Below are 20,794 nucleotides of genomic sequence, written 5' to 3' on the forward strand. Positions count from 1 at the left end.
CTAATATTGTGGCTCCTTTTAAAAGAAAATAAATTGGAGATTTCCCCCCTCGCAATCACCACTAGTTCTTGTAGAGGATTGAAAATTAAAAGTAAATTAACACTTAAAACTTCAGCATGAGACTGTTGTCAGTAGCACTTATATTTCTGTATCATTTTTGAAGCACCTAGAAAATTTTCTCTTGCTCAGTCGGACACGTTGCTAATGAGAATGCGTACAGTTGCAAGTGATGAACTCGATTTAATGATGCAGCGAAGAATGAGTCAAGACAATCCTGCTCGTGCGACTGAAGCAGAGCTTGTACAGAGGCTACAGAGAATTACTGTTCTGGCAACCAATAGGTTCATTTATCAAGGTAAAGATATTTCTTCAAAAGTTTATCTTAAAACCTGTCCCATTTCTCAATAGCTCTGTTAAATATCATCTTTCTTAATTAAACCTTTCGGACATAATGCGAGTTTTTCTGAACTAGGGAAGGCATCTCCATTTCTGGCTGTTTCAGCTCAAAAAGCATTCGTATTAACGTTTTGATTGCAGAGATTTTTAAAGATAAGAGATGGTTAGAATATTACGAGGCAAAATTAAACAACCTAATATATACACTACAATTGAATGGGATCGAAATATAAATACATTAACTTTATTAAAGTGAGAAATTGATACTTTTTTACTTTGGCCCTTTCTACACGTAAGGGTTATCCCAGGAAAATGGAGGGATCGTCCCTGCCTGCTCCCGGGATCCCCTGTGTAGCATTTGGATGCACAGGAACGATCCAGGGATATAGGGCTGGTGTAGACAAGCCCTTTAAAATTCTTTGAGGCCACCTTTAATTGTAGAATTCTCTCAAGGCAGCATACCGAATTTTTAAAAATACAAACGTATACAAATAAGCAATAAATATACAGTACAATATTTATAAAAACACTGTACAAACAGATAACAGCAATAAAACCTGTAGCCTACTGATTATAAAAAGGCCAGTGAAAACAAGTTAATTCGGCTTGCTTTTCACTATCTTCTTGCTATTTGGAGCAAGGAGACCAAGAGAGAGGAAATAGCCTCCATTTACTTCTTGGGATGGCTAACTTTTGTTATGCAAGTGGCTCAGTAAAGCCCAAACTAGACATGCCACTAAATATGTCGCTCCCCCACCCTGTAATGATCTTTACTCGAGCACCATGACTGTCTAGCCAATGATGTGGGATGCAGTTAGATCCAATTATTGATCATAGAATAGCAGAGTTGGAAGGGGCCTACAAGGCCATCGAGTCCAACCCCCTGCTCAATGCAGGAATCCACCCTAAAGCATCCCTGACAGATGCTTGTCCAGCTGCCTTTTGAAGGCCTCTAGTGTGGGAGAGCCCACAACCTCCCTAGGTAACTGATTCCATTGTCGTACTGCTCTAACAGTCAGGAAGTTTTTCCTAATGTCCAGCTGGAATCTGGCTTCCTTTAACTTGAGCCCGTTATTCCGTGTCCTGCACTCTGGGAGGATCGAGAAGAAACCCTAGCCCTCCTCTGTGTGACAACCTTTTAAGTATTTGAAGAGTGCTATCATGTCTCCCCTCAATCTTCTCTTCTCCAGGCTAAACATGCCCAGTTCTTTCAGTCTCTCTTCATAGGGCTTTGTTTCCAGATCCATATACTTCTGTAAAGTACTTGGGAAATCTCCAGGATTTGTGCTATACAATTTTTCAGTTTGTCCAGGGGTCCTCCAAAACTATGTTTTATTTCAGAAATAGCCATGCTTTAGCTGAATTTCGTCTAGCTCATCCCACTGTTGTAACGGCTTCTATCAGCAGAATTTTGGAGCCGGCTGCCCCATACAGTCCCCTGAACACCCTCAAAATCTGCTCTGTAGAAGTGGGGGATTTTCCAGAGCAGATTTGGTATGTGTGTGCACCAGCTGAATTGGAGAGGAGAAAGTCTTGTTGCACAAGCAAAAGTTTGTTCGTGCAACCTTGGATCCCACCTCTTTTTTTTTGTTGTTGTTCACTTTTTATGGGACACCTGCATGACATTGTCAAAACAATGCCCTCCAGAGTGTTTTCTTGTGGTGCTTCTGTCTTCAGGCCATAGGAAAATCCAGCTTTGGGGAAAACCCCAGAATAGTAGTGTGATCTCCGGAGGTGTCGATCACCTTAGTGCTACTCTTTTTTTTTTTTTAGTTATTAGAGGCATGATTTTTGTTATGTGCAGTAACAACATATCAGGCGACTGAACCAACTGTCAGGCATCATCACTATTTTCCAACACCTCAATTTTATCAGCATGTTCAAAACATAAGTTTAATTTGCATTAAATTGCCTTCTCTTCAATTTTTTTTTAATTGAAATATTTGTGCCATAGCATTTAAATGAAAAGACATTTTAGCACACATTTAACAGATTTAATATATTTTTTAAAAATGCTGCGTTTCCAGCTGGCAGACTTTTAGCCAACTGGAATGGTCTAGCACTAAAATAGCCTATCTTTTAAAAGTAATATGAAACTAATAGCACCTAAGTAAAAAGCACTTTAGTGCAAATTAAAGAATTGGGGGTTTTGTTTTTGTTTTTCGTTCTTTTTAAAGGCTTGCCTTTTCTACATGAGTGTGCCTTGTGGCTGTAACCTTGGGCGATGTACACATGCAAAAAATGTTAGCCTCCCAAAGTGTGGGAAATAAATTGCAATTCCCCATGTAGTTTACAAGAGTGCTGATTTGACTAGTGCTAGGTGCTGCCAATCTAGTAGTACCCCAGGAATCAGACTTAAGGGTTTCCTTTTATTGTTATGGTAAAGTATAATAGTCCTGCATATTTTGATGTATGAGGCCATAGATATTGTATATTGCAGTCATACTCTTAAGTGATTGATTGAAGTGTGTCTGTGTAAATGTTTGTAAATTGCTTTATTATAATGGATATTTGACTTGTGCATCGTTAGGATGAATATGGCCTTGGGATGGAATAGTTTGAATTTGACACTTACCTAACAATGCTTTTGAAAAATTGCAGAACTTTCTGACACTTGCCTTGTTATGATGATGGAGGCCCCAGTCCAGAGCAGGCTTTCAGTTTCACAGATGGAAGAGGATGACCAGGAGGATCAACAGGAGCCAATTACCCGTAAAACTCCCTTCTTGAAAGAATTGTTCAAAACAATGATTGAAGGAATTGTGTTATCTGTTGTAAGTAACCACGTTTTGTGTTCTCCTGTAGTTCATTGTCTTCCCTGTCTCTAGTCTGCTTTCATACTCTGGCCATCTATTATTTTTTATCTCCTTTTGGGGGCGTTTTCAGACCATTTTTTTAAAAGTACAAAAGAATGGAAAGAAGCTTACCCATTATTATGGTTATAATTTTTCTGTTTCAAATTTCAACAGTAAACAAACAACTACTTTTCAGACCATTTATAATCTAAATATCTCTTAGGATGCTTGAATAGAGGGCAGAATACATTTGGTATTGGAACTTATAATTTCTAAATGAGTCCATCTTATTAATTAACTGTTGAATATGAATTTTATATACTAGCTTGAATAGTATTAAACGTCCCAAACTTTTCAATCTAATTTGATTCTATTTTTTTGTTGAGGGCTGAAGTCTTTTCAGTTATTTTAGTAAACCTTGCAGCCTCTTCATCCATCAGTGTGTGTCTTATGCATATCTGATTTTTTTAAAAAAAAAAGGATATCTAATTTAATTAAGGCGATTGCGTCATATTAGTATTTCATTTGCACAATCAAATAGAGACTGAATTTCTCAGATTAAAAAAGCATTCATTAATAACTTAGTTTTTCTTGTATTTAGGGTCCAAGCAGGACTGGCACCCCAAGGCAGCCCTGGAAAAGAATTCTCTTGTCCTGTAAGGATACATTTCGAGTGCAGCTTGGAAGACTGCTTGTGCATGCTTTATCTCCAGCACGCTCTTTACAAGAAAGAAAGCAAACCTTGGAGGTTTTATCTGAAATAAACCAGCAGGAAATTTTGCAAGACTGCCTAAGTTCAACTTTGCAAGTAAGCATTGTGCTACTTTTAAAACATGGAATGCGAAATCACTATAATACTATTAAACGCTTTGGGATAATTTATTCGAGATGTGGTGAACCCCCTGTTAAAATGTGAAAACTCCATTGAGAAAAGTTCCTTTTCTCAATGCTCTGTCATAATAACTCTGGGAAATAACATTTTGAATTTCCAGGCCTAATATAGTAGGCTAACCTCCTGAGAGGACAGAATTTTGAACTGGAGCCACGTTGGCAGATCTCAACATTGTTGGGGCAAGAAGAAGAGATAATTTAAGAGAAGGCATTCCCTGGGATGTTGCATTTTTAATTGTGTTTTTAATTTATTTGTTTTTATGATTGTTTTAATGTTTTATTTTAATGTTGTTCTTATTATGTGCCTTGAGCGCCATTTTTCATGGAAAGGGGGGAAATAACTAAATAATAAATACATAATTAAGGCCCAGACCACAAAGGTCTTTAAAGGACAAATAGAGCACTTTGAATTGGGCCTGGAAGCAAACATTTAACCAATACAGTTAATTCAGAAAGGATGTAAATATGTTCTTGCCAAACCAGGCATGTCAATAAAAGGCAGTGGCATTCTTACTAGCTGCTTTTTCCAGATTATCTTTAGAAACACATGAATTACTTTATAGTAGTCCCAATTTGGGAATCACCAAGGTCTCTAGTAACCTCCCACAGTTGGTGAACCAACTAAAATTGGAAAACGACATTCTGGGCTAGAGCTACCCCCTGGGTGTCCAGGAGTATCCTACCACTTAAAGGAAAGTGTGATCCCATCAAGAACAGATATTTTCCCAGCTAGCGAATCCATCCCATGACCACCAGTTATATCAGCATTGTGGTGTTGAGCAGCGGTACCCGTCATAATACACAAGATTGTCAGATATGTCGACAGTAAATTGGTAGTACAGCTGTCCTACTCTTCTTGGCAATTTTATATAATGCTTTTATATATGTTTGGGGATGCCTTTCGTCACTACATTTTTGAGCAGCAGACTACCAAGCCATATCATAAATTGGCTATCCAACTCTCCTCAACTTCGCCATGTTACATGGGGAACTGCTGTTCAGGAAAAAAAAAACAAGTCCAAAGCTCCTTGGGTGCATGAAACTAGCTTTATAAGCAGGTATACTATGAAATATTTCCATAAAATAAATACATTTTAGGCCTGTATCCCATAGCTCTAAAACTATACATCTCAATTTATTTATTTCAGCATGGGCCCAAATTGTCACTCTATCTATTTGAGCTAATGCATGATCACAAGGATGAACTAACTAAAGACGAGCAGCTATCAGTGGGGGCATTTATGAACACATTGAAACTTTGTGGCTACAAATATATTCCCCTCAATGCACCACCAAAGCCAGACCTCGTAAAAGCTATGAAAGAGGTGCGTAAATCTATATAATAACTTCCTTTACTTAGCCTGATTTGATTAATGTTGTTGACATATTTCCAAATAATAATAATGTATAAAACACCATTGTAGGTCATACATTTGCCTTGTTTAGGGTGTGTGTGTGTGTGTGTGTGTGTGTGTGTGTGTGTATATATATATATATATATATATGTGTGTGTGTGTGTGCTTTATTTGATTAAATGCATTTCTTAGCCACCTTTCAAGGCTGCAAGGATTGATGTCTTCGTTATAAACTGTAAGCTTTTGTGCCACATGACATTGCTTTCCCAAGATGTTTGTAATGTTCTTGTGAGGCCAATAACAACGTGAAGCTTACAAAATATTAAAATGAATATGCGAAATAACGAGTAAGTAATATGAAAATACTTGAAAGTAACTGAAAAAGAAAGCCATTAAATATGTGCTGTTGTTGTTTTTTAAAAAAACTTTTATCAGGACCAAAAGAAATATGAGGCAGAAGAAGATGTGAACAAAGCTGCTTGGGAGAAGACTATGGCTAATAACCGGCAAACGTAAGTTGTTAGTTTCTTTGGTGAGGACAGAACTAGATGTTGCCAAAAATAAGGAGCACAAATCAGAAAATAAGGAGCACAAATAAGAAAACATGCAGTATTACTCTAATTCCTCCTCATACACCTCTGGCTAACATTTGATTAATAATGAAATGCAAATGTGGTATCGTTGCATTGGTTTTCCCCTTCTCTACCCATCTCTGTGGAACAGGGAATGTAAAATGGATGGCATGCCATGGGATTCATTATTGCACATTACAGAGAAGGAAGGGGATGAACTCAAAACTGCTCGAGGCTGCTATTTGCAGCAGCAACAGTTCCATGTTCTTGGCAATCTTTATTTCCACCCACTGCATTCTGCCTGAATGTCTTTGGTGCTTACATAGTCCCTTGAGAACTCTGCAGAGTCCAACAGAAAACAAAAGCTATTGCAAGTTAATATTTTTCCACTACTCTGTACTGGGTCTCAGATTCCAAAATATTAAATATTTAGCACAACTATATACATTATTTATTTATTTATTTATTTTTGCATTTATATCCTGCTTTTTTTCCTCCAAGGAACTCAAGGTGGCATACATAATCCTCCTTCTCTCCATTTTATCCTCACAACAACAACCTTGTGAGGTAGGTTGGGCTGAGAGTCTGTGACTGGCCCAAAGTCACCCATTGGGTTTCCATGGCCAAGTGAGGACTAGAACCTGGATCTTCTGACTCCCAATCTAACACTTTAGCCACTACACCACACTGGCTCTCACATATAAATGCTATGCTGACAAAAAATGTCCATCTTCTTGAGTAAAAATGTGCATCTTCTCTGGATGCTTCTGTTGAGTGAGGCTGGTGGCTGCTAAGGAGAGGGTATTTTCAGTGGTGGCACCCCAGTTTTGGAATACTCTCCTCAGAGACGCTTGCCTGGCACCTACATTGTGGCCTTTTCAGCACTGGGTGAAGACCTTTTTTATTTTCCCAGGATTTTTAGTTCTTCAGTTTTTTAAAAAAGGCATTGATGCATTGTTAGATCTTTGCACTGCTTCTGGCTTTTATTTCAGTTTTATTCCTTTTTAAAATTATTTATATTACTTTTTACTATGCACCCAAGGAAGCTTTAGACTAAGTTTTTGTATTACTTTTTACTATGTTGTTGTATTTTGTGATCTTAAATTTTGTTTGGTGAACCACCCTGAGAGCTTCAGCTATTGGGCAGTATAGAAATGTAATAAATATTTTCCCTACAACATTTAAAATTTAACATTTGTATTACCCTTGTAGGCCAGGATCCAGGACCCTCTTTCCTGGCTTAGGAGTGCTTCCATGCTCTCACAGAAGAGTTGTTGACTTTTTACTTCCATTCTGCATCCCCCTTAAATCATGTTGAATCCAACTTTTAAGAGAGGCATTTTAGGTACCTTGATGGACTATAGTGAAAAAAGAGGGCAAAACACTTTGGTTGATAAGAGCCATTTAGATTCGAGTCATAAATTGTTTGTGGTGCTAATGTATTTTGACTGTATTTATCCTTATTGTAGACAGGGATAACCTTTTAAATTGATGTTCCCATTCAGTCTCTTCCAGCGCCTGGATGCAAAGTCAAAGGATATTTCTAAAGCAGCTGGGGATATCACCCAGGCTGTGTCTCTATCCCAGGGAATGGAAAGGAAGAAGGTGATTCAGCACATCCGAGGGATGTATAAAACAGACTTAAGTGCCAGCAGACACTGGCAGGAGCTTATTCAACAGCTTTCACATGATAGGTAAGCAACTTCACAAGTGATGATCTTCCTTTGAAGCTTGTCCTTTCCTCTTGTCTCAAAAAGGAGAAAAAAATCTGAAATACATATAGGTAATATTTGTTCATTTATGAAGTACTCAATGTGGTGTTTTTTATTCACTTGGACATCTAAAGAGTCCAACTGAACACTCTTCTCTTGACTGCTTTACTATATACTTTATGCTCAAAATAGTTCACAACAAAGTGTGATGAAAAAACAGTGCAGCAATGTCTGTATAAAAGACTGCTCAAAAGCATTTGTGGTGGCTTGAGCTATGACTTCATCATCATTGTGTGTCTGCAAAGTCAAAAACCTAAGAAGTGTTATGATTCCAAGCCCAATTGCTGAGATGTGAGGTAATTAAGAGGTCCACTGTGTAAGCCATGAAGCGTTATTCAACAAATAAACATCACTTCACACCTTATGGGAGTGTGAATGCTAGGAACTATCCTCTGAGCTTAATTAACCTAAAAAGCTAGGCAGTTGCCCTTCAACTAAAATGGATGGTTTCCCCGACAGTCCCACAGGCACTTTACCTCAGGGAGAGTCTTTTTTGGAGAAGCCTCTGGCCAGTGGCTGCCCTAAGAGACTGCCTCCCACCTCCTCTCAATTCCTCCTGCTTCACCCTGTGGCAGAGTCTAGAATATGTCAACTCCAATGTCCCCTCCTCCTCTGACAGAGACTGAGTTCCTAGAGGTGGGGGGTGAATGGTCTCTGAGCCTTCAGCATCCTGTCTGATAAGCTCCTAGGAAGATTCATTCTGGACCCTGAAGAGCCTCAGAGAATCTCCTCCCCAGCTTTCTGTCTTGGCTGATACATTTCTCCTTCATCCTCAGATTCTGAGTCTGATTCAATCCTCCAAAATCCCTTCCCCCACACTAGGGAGAACAGGCCTGATCCTGACAAGAAGACAAAATAGCTGGAACAAATTTACAAATAAATGTGGATGTCTTTTCTTTTTCCTCTCCAAAATCAGCAAAGTGTTAGGATTCAAATCATATGCAGGATGTGAATATTGTTGCCTGAATAGAAATTTCACTGCCGTGTCTTCAAGGACAATTTAATGTTTGTAAAATGTGGAATAAAAAAATTCACGTGTCAAGACCAATCTTTCCAGTTTAATGCAGGTCACTGAAAGCCAGACCAAACTGATTTGCTAGTGCTTCAAAATTATTACCATCTCCGGCTTTAAATCTCTTAAGGGATTATGTATTTCTTATCTGTGTGTAGTATAACTGCACATTTTATAGGTATGATAATATTTTGAGGCTCTTCAGAACTAAGCTGTTGGATACTAAAGTGACAGCAGAAAGGTCTGGACACTCTGGATATTGCACCTCAACTAACAGTGAGGTGGTGACGATCAAACAACCCATGGATAACAAAATGTGGATTGTTTGTGAGTGCATCCAAGCATGCTGACTTTTGGAAAGTGTTGGGTTCGCACATCACAACAGCAACCTAGGAAGTTTTTGGGTGGTTTCAGAAGACAGATTGAAATCGGAAGTGGTAAATGGCCAGGAGGCAACACACTTCCTCGCTCCCGTGCAACCATACCAGTTCCTGGGTTGTTTAACCCAGGAATTGGCATTACATGCGAACCAGGTTTTGTTCTAATCCTTATTCAATTGCTTCTGCTTTCAGAGCACTCTGGTATGATCCTGCATCTTACCCAACATCTTGGCAACTAGATCCAACAGAAGGTCCTAACAGAGAGAGGCGCCGTTTGCAGAGGTGCTACTTAACTATTCCAAATAAGTACCTTCTCAAAGATAGACAGAAAACAGAAGGTAAGTTTTTAATATGCTCTGTGTTTCCAGTTACTCCATCTGAATTGTTACAAAAAATAATGTTTTGTTTTGTTTTGCAATAGAGGTTATAAAACCCCCTCTGGCATATCTGTTTGAAGACAAAACACACTCCTCTCACTCTTCTACTGTAAAAGATAAAGCTGCCAGTGAGCACATAAGGTTAGTTTGAATGAGAGATAAAGAGCTTAAATATAATCATGTTTTTGGAAAATGAGTAAATGTGACAAAGCAACTATGTTCAAGGAAGAATTAATATCATGCAGGATTGCAAATACCCACTTGTCTAATTGCTTGTGGTGAGTAAGAATAATTTCCAACTTTTCTTCTCTCCACCACAATTTAGGCCAGAAATCTCACCACCACTGTGTGTGTGTTTAGACTAGTAACCTTTTGGAACTTTTTGCCAGGCGAACATAATTTGTAATAGCATATAAAGCTAGAAAGATTGTTATTGCTAATTACAGATGTTGTGAATGGTCAGTGTATATCTGGATATGTCAGACTGCATTTCATAGCCTTTTGCCCCATTGCTTACAATATTTCCTATGTAATCTGCCAACTGAGGATAACACTTAAATGTTTAATGAAGTGGGCTATAGTCCATGAGAGCTTAATGCTACAATAAATCTATTAAGGTTGGAGCCAGAAGAGCACTAACTCAAGCAGATGGTACTTCCCTTTGCACATTGGGAATATTTGTGATTCCTGCCAACTTCTCTTACATCCAGTAGTAGGCCCCCAATCCTCAGAGGTGGCTTTGAGGTGGGGACAGGAATACCTTGTTTCACAAATGGATCTTCATTCACAGTTGTTAGGATCTACCACTTTAGCTTTTAAAGTGCAATAACAGTGTTCACTGCAATATATAGTGATACTCTGAAATATAGGAAAGAATATTTATACAAGAGATTAACATTTACTGCCTTGAGAATTAGGGTAGTAAAAGCCTTGATAAATCAATAATGAATCATAGAATTTGGAAAGGTTTCAGCAGATCATGTAACTATCTAAGACTGGATACCCTATACCTAAAGTCCATGAAAGATGCTTATCCAACCATTTCTTGAGTAAGAAGAAAAGGAAAGGAAATAGGTACAGCATTCTAGGCCTTCTATTTTGAACTGCTCCTATAGATTTAACTTCAGCCAGGATCTGTCTTTAAATTATGAGTAAAAATTAAAATATCATAATGAAGGCAAAATGTCTCTGGGTGTGATCCCTTTAGTCCGTTGTTTCTTAGATGAATATTACGTAACTTTTGTAAAGTAGAGCTAAAAAGGTTAGTAACCTTACATAAGATGCACAATACATTAGACTTCAGTGACATACTTAAAGTTCGGGAACGTTATGAATATATTAAACCTGTTATATTTTGAGAATAATTGTTTCAAATATGTATTAGATTTCCATAAAAATGAGTCAGTGGTACTCCCTGTATACCTTTGCAGAGTTAATCGAAGATGCATCAATGTGGCTCCATCTAGAGAGACTCCTGGTGAACTGCTACTAGGTAAGAGAACAATACTTTCCTCAATTCACATTTGAGTGAATAGTGTTGCTGTTTTATAAAAATGGCCGTTTTGTGAACAACGTCTTTGTTACCTTGCAAAACAGTGGAAACGGAGAACTATTATTCTTAGAGTCAGACTAGCCATGATGTAAACCTATGATTGCATTTAATGATGTGAGTATTTTATTTCTTCTAAATATGGGTGGAGGGAAGCAAGCAGGATCTGGACTACATTGCACAGGCAGGCAGATTTAATCCTTCCTCCCTGCTGTGGGCCCCATGAATATTGGCCTCCCTAAACCTGTTATAAGTTCCAGGAGGGACGCTACCATTTATGCTGATAGAGGATTCCCTCATGGGTCAAATAACAGTTTAGAGGGAGCAGATTTTGTGGGGGCGGGACTGGGGTGAATGTTACCCCCCACCTCCTATGGACTGTGGTCATGGTCCTGATCAGGGGGCCCAGCAGCTGCTGTTTGAGGGGGGGAAATTGCACACATCTTTAAATGCAATCACACATTTAACATCATGTCTAGTTTGGCTCTCAGCATTTCAGCTATATTTCTGCAGACTAACAAATATTTTTGTCAAAATGAGTGAATTTGAAACTTCAGATGCCTTGGTGAGGTTCATAAGAGGTGAAACACTAAGGTCAAAGCACAAACTGCTTAAATGTGACTAATTTTTGTAGCTTAAGTGTTTGTGTTTTCTGCCTTTTCCACCTTTCCCCTCTTTTGTAGTACTAATCCTGGCGCCCAGGTCCTTCTCCTTCGTCTGCTCTGTGAGTCTTTACTAATGGGCTGCTCTTATTGTATGCTCATTGCTGTAAGCTCAATACAGTTTTTCGTGCGTCCTTTTGCCGATGCTATCTGCCTCCCATGCATCTCCCGTTCCTTCTGGTCTTTTTTCCATGACAAAATAGACCCCGGTAAATCTGACTTATTTTTTTAAAAGCGAAACTTGCTGCCATTTCTTGTTGTGTGGAAGAAAAGCAGCACAATAAAATCACCCACTGAATGGAGCATGTGGTCATTGCTGCTTCCTCTTTCTTTCCCAATGTAAAAGAAATCAGCATTATCGTGGGATAGCAGCAGGAGGCCATAGTGACAGTAGGGAAATGGGATTCTCCCTCCCCCCCCCCCCCCCGGGTCTCATGACGTTCTGGGAGTGATCTTCCATTCAAGAGATGTAGTGCAGAACATATTGCTGGCTGAGGAATGCTGGCAGTTGTAGGATTCTTTCTGTCTAAATATGCAGGAGTAGAGATTAATCATGCTACATACTTCATGGTTTCCAACAAAATTTCTAGGATGATCTTAAATTTAAACTATGTTTTGTGTGCTGGTTTAATTAACTATGCCTCTCTATGGATACCAACAGCTTAAACCTTTGAGGCAAAATTAATAACTTGTTTAAGAAGATACATTTTGATAGTTGCATGGAAGTTGCATGTAATAAATGCTTTATAGTTATTTTTAGAAAGTGTTCAATACAGTAATCCAGTGTCAACTTAGTTTCATTTTAGTTTCTGATATCAATGGCATATTTAAATACCTACCATGAAAAGTTGGCACAGTATAAATATAATTGTACTATAAATATAATTATTAAATGTTCTTCATTGTGCAGGCAAATCTGGAATGTATTTTGTGGAAGACAATGCTTCTGATACCATCGAAAGCTCAGTAAGTAATAGTTGTGAATAACTGCATGCATGTCATGTTATAAGTGTAATTCCAGCAATAACCTGTAATTGTGTTAAGTGTCCTGAGAGTTCAGACACACTTTTTAAAAAAGTGTGTGGTGAGCAATTTTTGTTAGACACATTAAAAAAAACACCTTTGTAAATATTTCAAAAGTAGCCCTTCCCCAGAATTTCTCAAGTAGGAAAATATCCTGAAAACATTTAATTCTAAGTGATATGGGATATTGGGATAACATTTAGTCAAGGCTTTGCTTTATGAACTGAAATAAATGGAATCAGGATTTATTTATGAATCGTACTTTTATTAATTATGTAAAGTTTGTGGAAGGTATTTATTGCTTCAAATATGCCATAAAATCTATAAGTGTTATTTATTAAAAGTACTTATATGCCACTCAATAATAAAGTTGATTAATAAACTATATAGAGCAGCCTTCCTCAACCTTCCTCCAGCTGAAAGCCCCCTCCCTCCTGCTACCAACTGTAACTGCAGAGGCCACCAGAGAGGGAGGAAGCAGCAGCCAGGCACCTCTCCACCGTGCCTGGGTCCAGCTCCAGCTGAGAGCCCCCTCCCTCCTGCTACCAACTGTAACTGCTGAACTTTCCAACTAAGATTGTAGTGTCTGAGTTTGCTTTCCTTTTCCCCCTCCTCCTCCTCCCTCCCAATCCCCTTTCCTTTTGTGTCATGTCTTTTAGATTGTAAACCTGTGGGCAGGGACTGTCAAGAAATACTTTTGTAAGCCGCCATGAGAGCCTTTTTTGGCTGAATGGCGGCATAAAAATACTTAAATAAATAAAATAAATAAATAAACTTGGGGCGCTCCAGATGTGTTGGACTGCATCTCCCAGAATGCCCCAGCCAGCTGGCTGGGGCATTCTGGGAGTTGTAGTCCAACACATCTGGAGCGCCCCAGGTTGAGGAAGGCTGATCTAGAGGGTTAAAGATATTAGCATGTCATAGAAATGCATTTTAAATCCACAACGTTTTAAAAAAAGGCTAATAACCATAACGTCCTCTATCTTCAGAGTTTTCATGGAGAAACTGAACCAGCATCATTTTCTTGGACGTTTGAAGAAATCAAAGAAGTGCACAAGCGCTGGTGGCAATTAAGAGACAATACAGTGGAAATATTTTTAACAAATGGCAGAACTTTACTATTAGCTTTTGACAACACAAAGGTGAACGTTTTGCATGTCTGCACAGCGCTCCTGGGCAGAGATTTACCTAAACTACTTCAGTAGGTTCCAAAGTGAGCAATCCAAAGTGGGGCTGGGAAAATGCAGAGCAGCGGATCCACTGCACAATCAGTGCCCTACCAGCTTGCACTGGCCTGTGGGGGGCAGAGAGCAATTTGGGATCCAGCAGATCCAAAACCAGTTCTGACAACCCCCATCCCCACCCACAGAACACCACATTTCAGGGCTTTCTGCCAGCAGTAGCAGAGGCCATCATGATTGGGAAGGGAAGGTTAGGATTGTGTGCTTACTCATAGAATTAATAAACCTTAATTTCTCCCTGTTTTAATGAAGAATTTGTTTTTGGCCAATGAGAAAATGTGTGTCTGTGACTGTGAATTTTTGTTTTCTTCCGTTATTAGTGTGAAGTCAGTTACACCTGGTATCTTTGTTACTGCAATCAGTTTTGATTCTTGCTAAGAGAGGAAACCGTTTTTAGTTATGAAACCACTTACTCTCGTTTAACAGGTTTAGCAAGAAAGTAAAAGGAATTTGACAGAAATGATAGTCAATTTAATTTTAACTGGCTTTCAGTGATGGTTGCTAGCATTTATTCTCAAAATACACAGCATGAGTACCCAACCGTGACAAGAATGATGAGTATAGAAATTTACATAGTAATGGACATATTAACACAGAAAACATTGATTTCAATGTTCCTATAACTGGATAACTCTTTGTTTAGGCAATCTTGTGATGATTGTTGCAATTCAAAGAGTAGTATTTATTAAAATTTATTGATTCATTAAAATGTTATTCCAGTTTTCCCCAAAGCTCAAAGCAGTGTAACAACCAACTAAAAAAGGAGAAAACAATATTTAATGCCACTACATTATCATACATGAAAGAAACCACATCAGAAAAGTACAGTTCTAGTCAAGGGATTGACCAAACAATTTTTTTTTTACAACCATTGCAAAGGACAGAGAGGAAGCCTGTCTTGCTTCTTGGATAAGATTCCACATTTGGGGAGTTGGTGGGGGTAGGGCTATTGCTGAAATGTCTCAACTAGCTGCTACGGTGTGAATCTAGCGCATAGATGGCCCAGTGGTGCTATTTCATAAAGTAGTACAAACAGTTTGTGTGTACATATGTGTACTTGTGGCTTATGATGGGAAGCTTGTACATTTACCTCAGTACTGTTGAAACTAATACATAGTACTGTTTGAATTATGCATGTAGGTATATGTGTGTTAATTTGGCTGAAGTACTGAAACAGAATATCCTAGGAAGTTGAAAATGTGCATGATCCAAAAGACTAAATCATTCATGGTTTGGTTAAAGCTTAACGTTTTGATTCTTTTTAGGTGCGTGATGATGTGTACCACAACATCCTAACAAACAACCTTCCTAATCTCTTGGAGTATGGCAACATTACTGCATTAACACACCTGTGGTACACAGGACAGATCACTAATTTTGAGTATCTTACTCATTTAAACAAACATGCTGGCCGTTCCTTCAATGATCTCATGCAGTATCCAGTATTTCCCTTTATACTTTCCGACTATACTAGTGAAACACTGGACTTAAATGATCCATCTGTTTATAGGTAATAAGAAATGCCATGAACTGTTCCTTTCAAATTTACCAATTGCTGTAAAATTCATGTATTTTTGTTAATAAGCACCCATTTGCATTCATCCTTGTATTTCTTAACTACAGTAAATATCAGTAATTTATGAAATTGACAAGTTGCTATTATTTATAATCATTTCAGAAACTTGATCAAACCAATAGCTGTACAATCAAAAGAAAAGGAAGATCGTTATGTGGACACTTACAAGGTATTAAAATATTTAATCCAGTCTTTAATGCCAAATTCGTATGGAAGGAGAACTCTGTGTAACCCCATCAAATTTCCCTTGCATTATGTAAGCATATGCATCTGTTCCTGGCTGCTAATTAAGATGAGTGAAGGGGACTAAAATACTCATAACTCAACATCCCTCCCCTTACTGGCTTCTGATATGAGATACTTCCATGTTTCTTCACAGTTGACTTCGCAGTTGAATGGCAGCTTTTGAGGGATGCTTTTCTTGGCTGCCATTGTTCATCCTCCAACTCATATTTAGGCTGTTGAGCTACTAAATATCAATGGCACTGTGAGCTATAATCTAAAGGAGCTGTTGTGTAACTAGACATGTATGGATTTTGTAAATTCTGTTCTGTCTGCATTTGGTGGAATCTCAACTCCCTTTCATTCCATCGTTCGCTCATTGGCAGAGTCATTTTTTTCCAATTTCCCAAATTTGCACAAAATTGCATTTGTATTTGTGAAAATGTGCATATTCCCCTCCCCAATGTTCGAATCCCCACAAAATGTGCAATTTCATGCTTTAGCTTACGGGGAAAATGCACATTTTTGGTCTTTTTCCTTTTTTACACATTTTCCAAATAAATTTGCATAAAATTTTGGAAAGTAAAAAAAAAAAAAAACCAGTCCGCAAGTTTGCAAAATCTTTGCAACTCAGGAAATGCCAGTCTGCTCTGGAATCTGTGGGTCAGATTCATAGCAGATTTCCATTCCGGATTTTGCCAACATCCCTACGCCTGACTAAATATTAAGTGGCAAGCTGTGAAGAGATTTTGGCTATTTCGCTGATGTCCATGTTAGAGTATACTTCATAAATAATAAAGTAAAATAAAAATAAATGAGTAGATTTCTACCATGTGTTATCACTGGGCTTTTAGAAAGGTTCTGTGAGAGTGGGGAGGTGGTATTCAGCCTTTTCTGGATGGGGTCACATTCCCTGTAAAGGATAAACTTTACTGCTTGAGGGTGATCTTAGATCCAGTCCTATTATAGAGGGTCAAATGTCCTCTGTGGCATGAAGCACCTTGCAGCTATGTCTGGTGTGTCAGCTGCAATCTATCCTAAACGGATGGATTATAACCACAGTTATATACAAATGTCTCTTTTGGACTACTGTAATGTATTGTACATGGGGCTACCCTTGAAGACTACTTTGGAAACTTCAGTTAGGACAAAATAGGGCAACTTTACTAGACTATTAACTGGGACTGGGTGCGGAGAACATATCTCACTGGCTCTGTCTGCTTCTGAGCCCAATTCAAGGTGCTGGTTCTCACCTTTAAAGCCCTATTCAGCATGGGACTTGGTAACCTGATAGACTGTCTCCTCTTGCACAAACCTTACTTGCTGATTAAGATCATCTTCAGATGCCCTTATCTTGCATTAAGAAATGATGCACGTGATAACTGAAGAAGGGGGACTTCTCTGTTGTGGATTCCAATTTAGGGAATGCTGTTTGCAGGGAGTGTTGACTGCGTCGCCATGTCTGTTTTGGTGGCAAGCCTTTTAGGATCATCAGGTTTGTATTCTGAAACTTCTATCTGTTTTATGCTCTGCGGATTCTGTTCTTTCCTTTGTTGCTTTTGTTTTTATCTTGTTGGTTTGTAAACATTATTTTAAAACTTTTAGTCCAAAGGAATTTCAAAGCAGCTTACAAAGAGGTGCATTAAATGCTTAAAATAAAAGATAAGGATCAGCTCACAGTGTTACTGATTTAAGAGCAATGCCAATGTGATATTACTTTCTTCTACTGAAATTGACCTCTTTCTGTGTGTGCTTCCTGTTGCAGTATCTAGAAGAAGAGTACCGTAAAGGAGCTAGAGAGGATGACCCAATGCCACCCGTACAGCCTTATCACTATGGATCACATTACTCCAATAGTGGAACAGTACTTCACTTCCTAGTTAGAATGCCTCCTTTCACAAAGATGTTTTTAGCTTATCAAGGTAAAACTGCTCTAGGCTTTCTATGATATAAATCATATATTTATCACTTCTTAATGAAAGCTGTTTTGTAGTTGTTGCTATGTGGATATTATATTAGGATATTATTTATGAAGTGTGTTATGAATTTAGTATGTTTAATGCATACTGTTAGAAATATTTATACAGATACTTTGATAGTTTGTAGTGATTGGATTGTTAAGCATAATTTATGGCATTATTCAACGATGATGGTGATGATGTAGCTATGGAGCAGTAAGGCATTTTTAAAATCGTACTTCAAACCTTTTAATATGACCATAGAAGAACCTTTAGATTGATAAAGGTTCACTTGCTGAAATGTGCCACCTCCTTTCTTACTGTGCAGTCAGGAAAAAACCCACTTTTGTTCTATTTTGCACTATTACAAGAGTCTACAAATATATAGTTAAGTATGACGTAGAAAGGAACACAATATAACCAGTTCAATATGGCTTTATTCTGCAGATCAGAGTTTTGATATTCCAGACAGAACCTTCCACTCCACCAACACAACATGGCGCCTTTCATCATATGAATCTATGACTGATGTAAAGGAGCTCATCCCAGAATTTTTCTATCTTCCTGAGTTTTTAGTTAACAGAGAAGGTATATTGAGAGAAATGTGAAGCCAATCTCCCTTTTAAAAAGTCCTTGTCTATATTTACTTGACATTGGTTGCAGGTTTAAATTAATGACCCCATTTATGAACAAATACACACTTCTCTTAAAGCAGGAATGGAAGAAGAGGATGTAGACAGCTATAAGCATTGGCAGGTGGAGCTGGAACCTGCTAGAATTTCTGGCCTCACCAGTGCTTGGGTTTTATAGTTGTAGACCTTAATAAGCAAGGAAAGAGCATTGGTAAAATTAACACACTGTTTTAATTGTGTCCTAAAATTCCATGCTATTAGATCAGTGGGAGTAAGGTTCCTAGAGAGCATTTGCACCTTGACTTAATCGTAATGGCGTAGATTTTGTGTGGATTATGAGAACGGGGTCCAGTGAGCAGCCATGTTGTGGCAAGTCTGACTTGTGAAGGATAATACCTTAGAAAACAATAGAGAAGGATATCTTTCTGAGACATTGACTGAGTTCACATGTAACATCATCATTATTATTATTATTATTATTATTATATTTATTTGCCCAATGCTGGGCCTCAAGGCGGCCTTACAAAGTTTAAAATATACATAGGGGGGGGGGACAAAACCATAAACATTTAAAAAACACAACAAAATTATAAGACATTAATATAGATGGAGGGCCAGATTATTCTCCAAAGGGCTGCTGGAACAAAAAAGTTTTAGCCTGCTTCCGAAAGCCCATCAAGGAGGGAGCCAGCCTAGCTTCCCCGAGAAGAGAGTTCCAGAGCACCACAGCAGCCACCGAGAAGGCCCTCTCCGATGTTCCCACCAAGCGTGCCTGTGAAGAAGGTGGGACTGAAAGAAGGGCTTCTCCAGAAGATCTCAAAGCACGAGCAGGCTCATAAGGGAGAATACGTTCTTTCAAATAACCTGGACCCGAACCTGTGAACGAGGCAATTATAGATTTAAATTGAAAGTGGAAGTGAGGAGCATGCTCCCTCAAGAGCAGCAATTCATGGGCTAATTCATCTAAAATTACGCATTTTGTGCGAAACAAGTTACTGTCCTGGTTCACACACAATGGTATTCCATGGTATATTTAACACATGAGTTGTTGAATTCTGCATTTTTATAATGTGCGAACCCAGCAGTACTAGAAACCATGGTTTGTTTAATCACGAACAACCCAGAAAGAGAACCTGTGGTTTGTTGTTCGGTTGTGAACTCTGGGTTTGACAAAGTGGCCATGCATTGATGTTACGTGTGAACCCAGAGCTGTAAGTAGTTCTGACACAAACAGAAGTGGTGGCAAGAGTGGTTTAAAAACAACAACAGCCACTCTACATGCCAGTACTATAATGCCACAAAGGTATTTGGGATACAAAGAGGGAGCAGATGAAGGAGGAAGGAAACAGGTTGAGAAAACAAATCATGGTTTATTAAATTGTTTGCCAGACAAACTTGTATAGGAAACCAAACTATAGGTTAACCATGGGTTAAGTAAACTATGGGCCTGTTCAGACATCACACTACGCCATGGTTAGGCCGCTAACCTTTTTGCAGGAAATGGTTAGTGAGCGTGTTTAAACCGTGGTTATTTAGCCACCATAGTGAGGAATAATTCACACAACACACTAAGTCATGGTTCACATGACATGCTAAGCCATAATGTTTCGCTCAAAATGCTTAACCACTGAGGCTTAGTGTGTCATCTGAACAGGGGCTATGGGTTAATGTTTTGTGTGAACCAGGCCATTGATTCCCAAAATCAAAGTGGGTATCTTATGAAAGTGATTTGAAAGAACTCCATCACAGGAAAGGTATTTGTAAATGTTAAGCTGTATTGTGGCTCAGAGGCACATAGCTATACAATAATAATATGTTTTAATTTTTTAACATAATATTGATAAGGGTGCGTTCTTCTACACACAAAATGTGGAAGGACTTCAGTTGTAGTGGCTAGAATGTTGGGATCAAATGTCGAGACTTGAGTACAAGCTTTGAGGCTGAGCAGGGACTCAAACTCAATATAACCTACCCCATAGGGTTGTTGTGAGTATAAAATTGGGGGAGGGAAACACTGAAGACCCTGCTTTGAGTTGCGTGGGGGAAGAGTGGGGCATGAATGTGCATATCAGTTCTTTATATTGGCTACTTAAACTTAAACCAACTAGTGTAAATCACTGTTTATATTTATAGGATTTGATTTTGGGGTGCGTCAGAATGGGGAAAGAGTAAACCACGTGAACCTTCCACCCTGGGCTCGAAATGATCCCCGGCTTTTTATCCTGATCCACCGTCAAGCTTTAGAGTCTGACCATGTTTCCCAGACTATTTGTCACTGGATTGATTTAGTATTTGGGTATAAGCAAAAGGGCAAAGCTTCAGTTCAAGCTATCAACGTTTTTCATCCTGCTGTAAGTATCTTTTTCATCCATCACTTGTCT

The 20,794-nt window shown here is 38.6% G+C and overlaps 1 protein-coding gene across 1 annotated transcript in view; it reads left to right on the plus strand.

The window, feature by feature from the left end:
* Positions 1 to 20,794, plus strand: part of LYST (lysosomal trafficking regulator) — a 116,478-nt gene that overhangs the window by 76,672 nt on the left and 19,012 nt on the right. Inside the window, exons 28-43 of the mRNA XM_063124348.1 lie at positions 164 to 355; positions 2,998 to 3,170; positions 3,793 to 3,999; positions 5,231 to 5,407; positions 5,873 to 5,949; positions 7,515 to 7,703; positions 9,366 to 9,511; positions 9,595 to 9,691; positions 10,981 to 11,042; positions 12,672 to 12,727; positions 13,774 to 13,926; positions 15,291 to 15,535; positions 15,704 to 15,770; positions 17,589 to 17,745; positions 18,229 to 18,369; positions 20,547 to 20,764. Of these exons, the coding sequence (XP_062980418.1) occupies positions 164 to 355; positions 2,998 to 3,170; positions 3,793 to 3,999; positions 5,231 to 5,407; positions 5,873 to 5,949; positions 7,515 to 7,703; positions 9,366 to 9,511; positions 9,595 to 9,691; positions 10,981 to 11,042; positions 12,672 to 12,727; positions 13,774 to 13,926; positions 15,291 to 15,535; positions 15,704 to 15,770; positions 17,589 to 17,745; positions 18,229 to 18,369; positions 20,547 to 20,764 (2,357 nt within the window). The remainder of the gene's footprint in view (positions 1 to 163; positions 356 to 2,997; positions 3,171 to 3,792; positions 4,000 to 5,230; positions 5,408 to 5,872; positions 5,950 to 7,514; positions 7,704 to 9,365; positions 9,512 to 9,594; positions 9,692 to 10,980; positions 11,043 to 12,671; positions 12,728 to 13,773; positions 13,927 to 15,290; positions 15,536 to 15,703; positions 15,771 to 17,588; positions 17,746 to 18,228; positions 18,370 to 20,546; positions 20,765 to 20,794) is intronic.

The sequence above is a fragment of the Elgaria multicarinata genome, chromosome 4, assembly GCF_023053635.1.
Source record: "Elgaria multicarinata webbii isolate HBS135686 ecotype San Diego chromosome 4, rElgMul1.1.pri, whole genome shotgun sequence".
In the NCBI taxonomy this organism is placed as follows: Eukaryota; Metazoa; Chordata; class Lepidosauria; order Squamata; family Anguidae; genus Elgaria; species Elgaria multicarinata.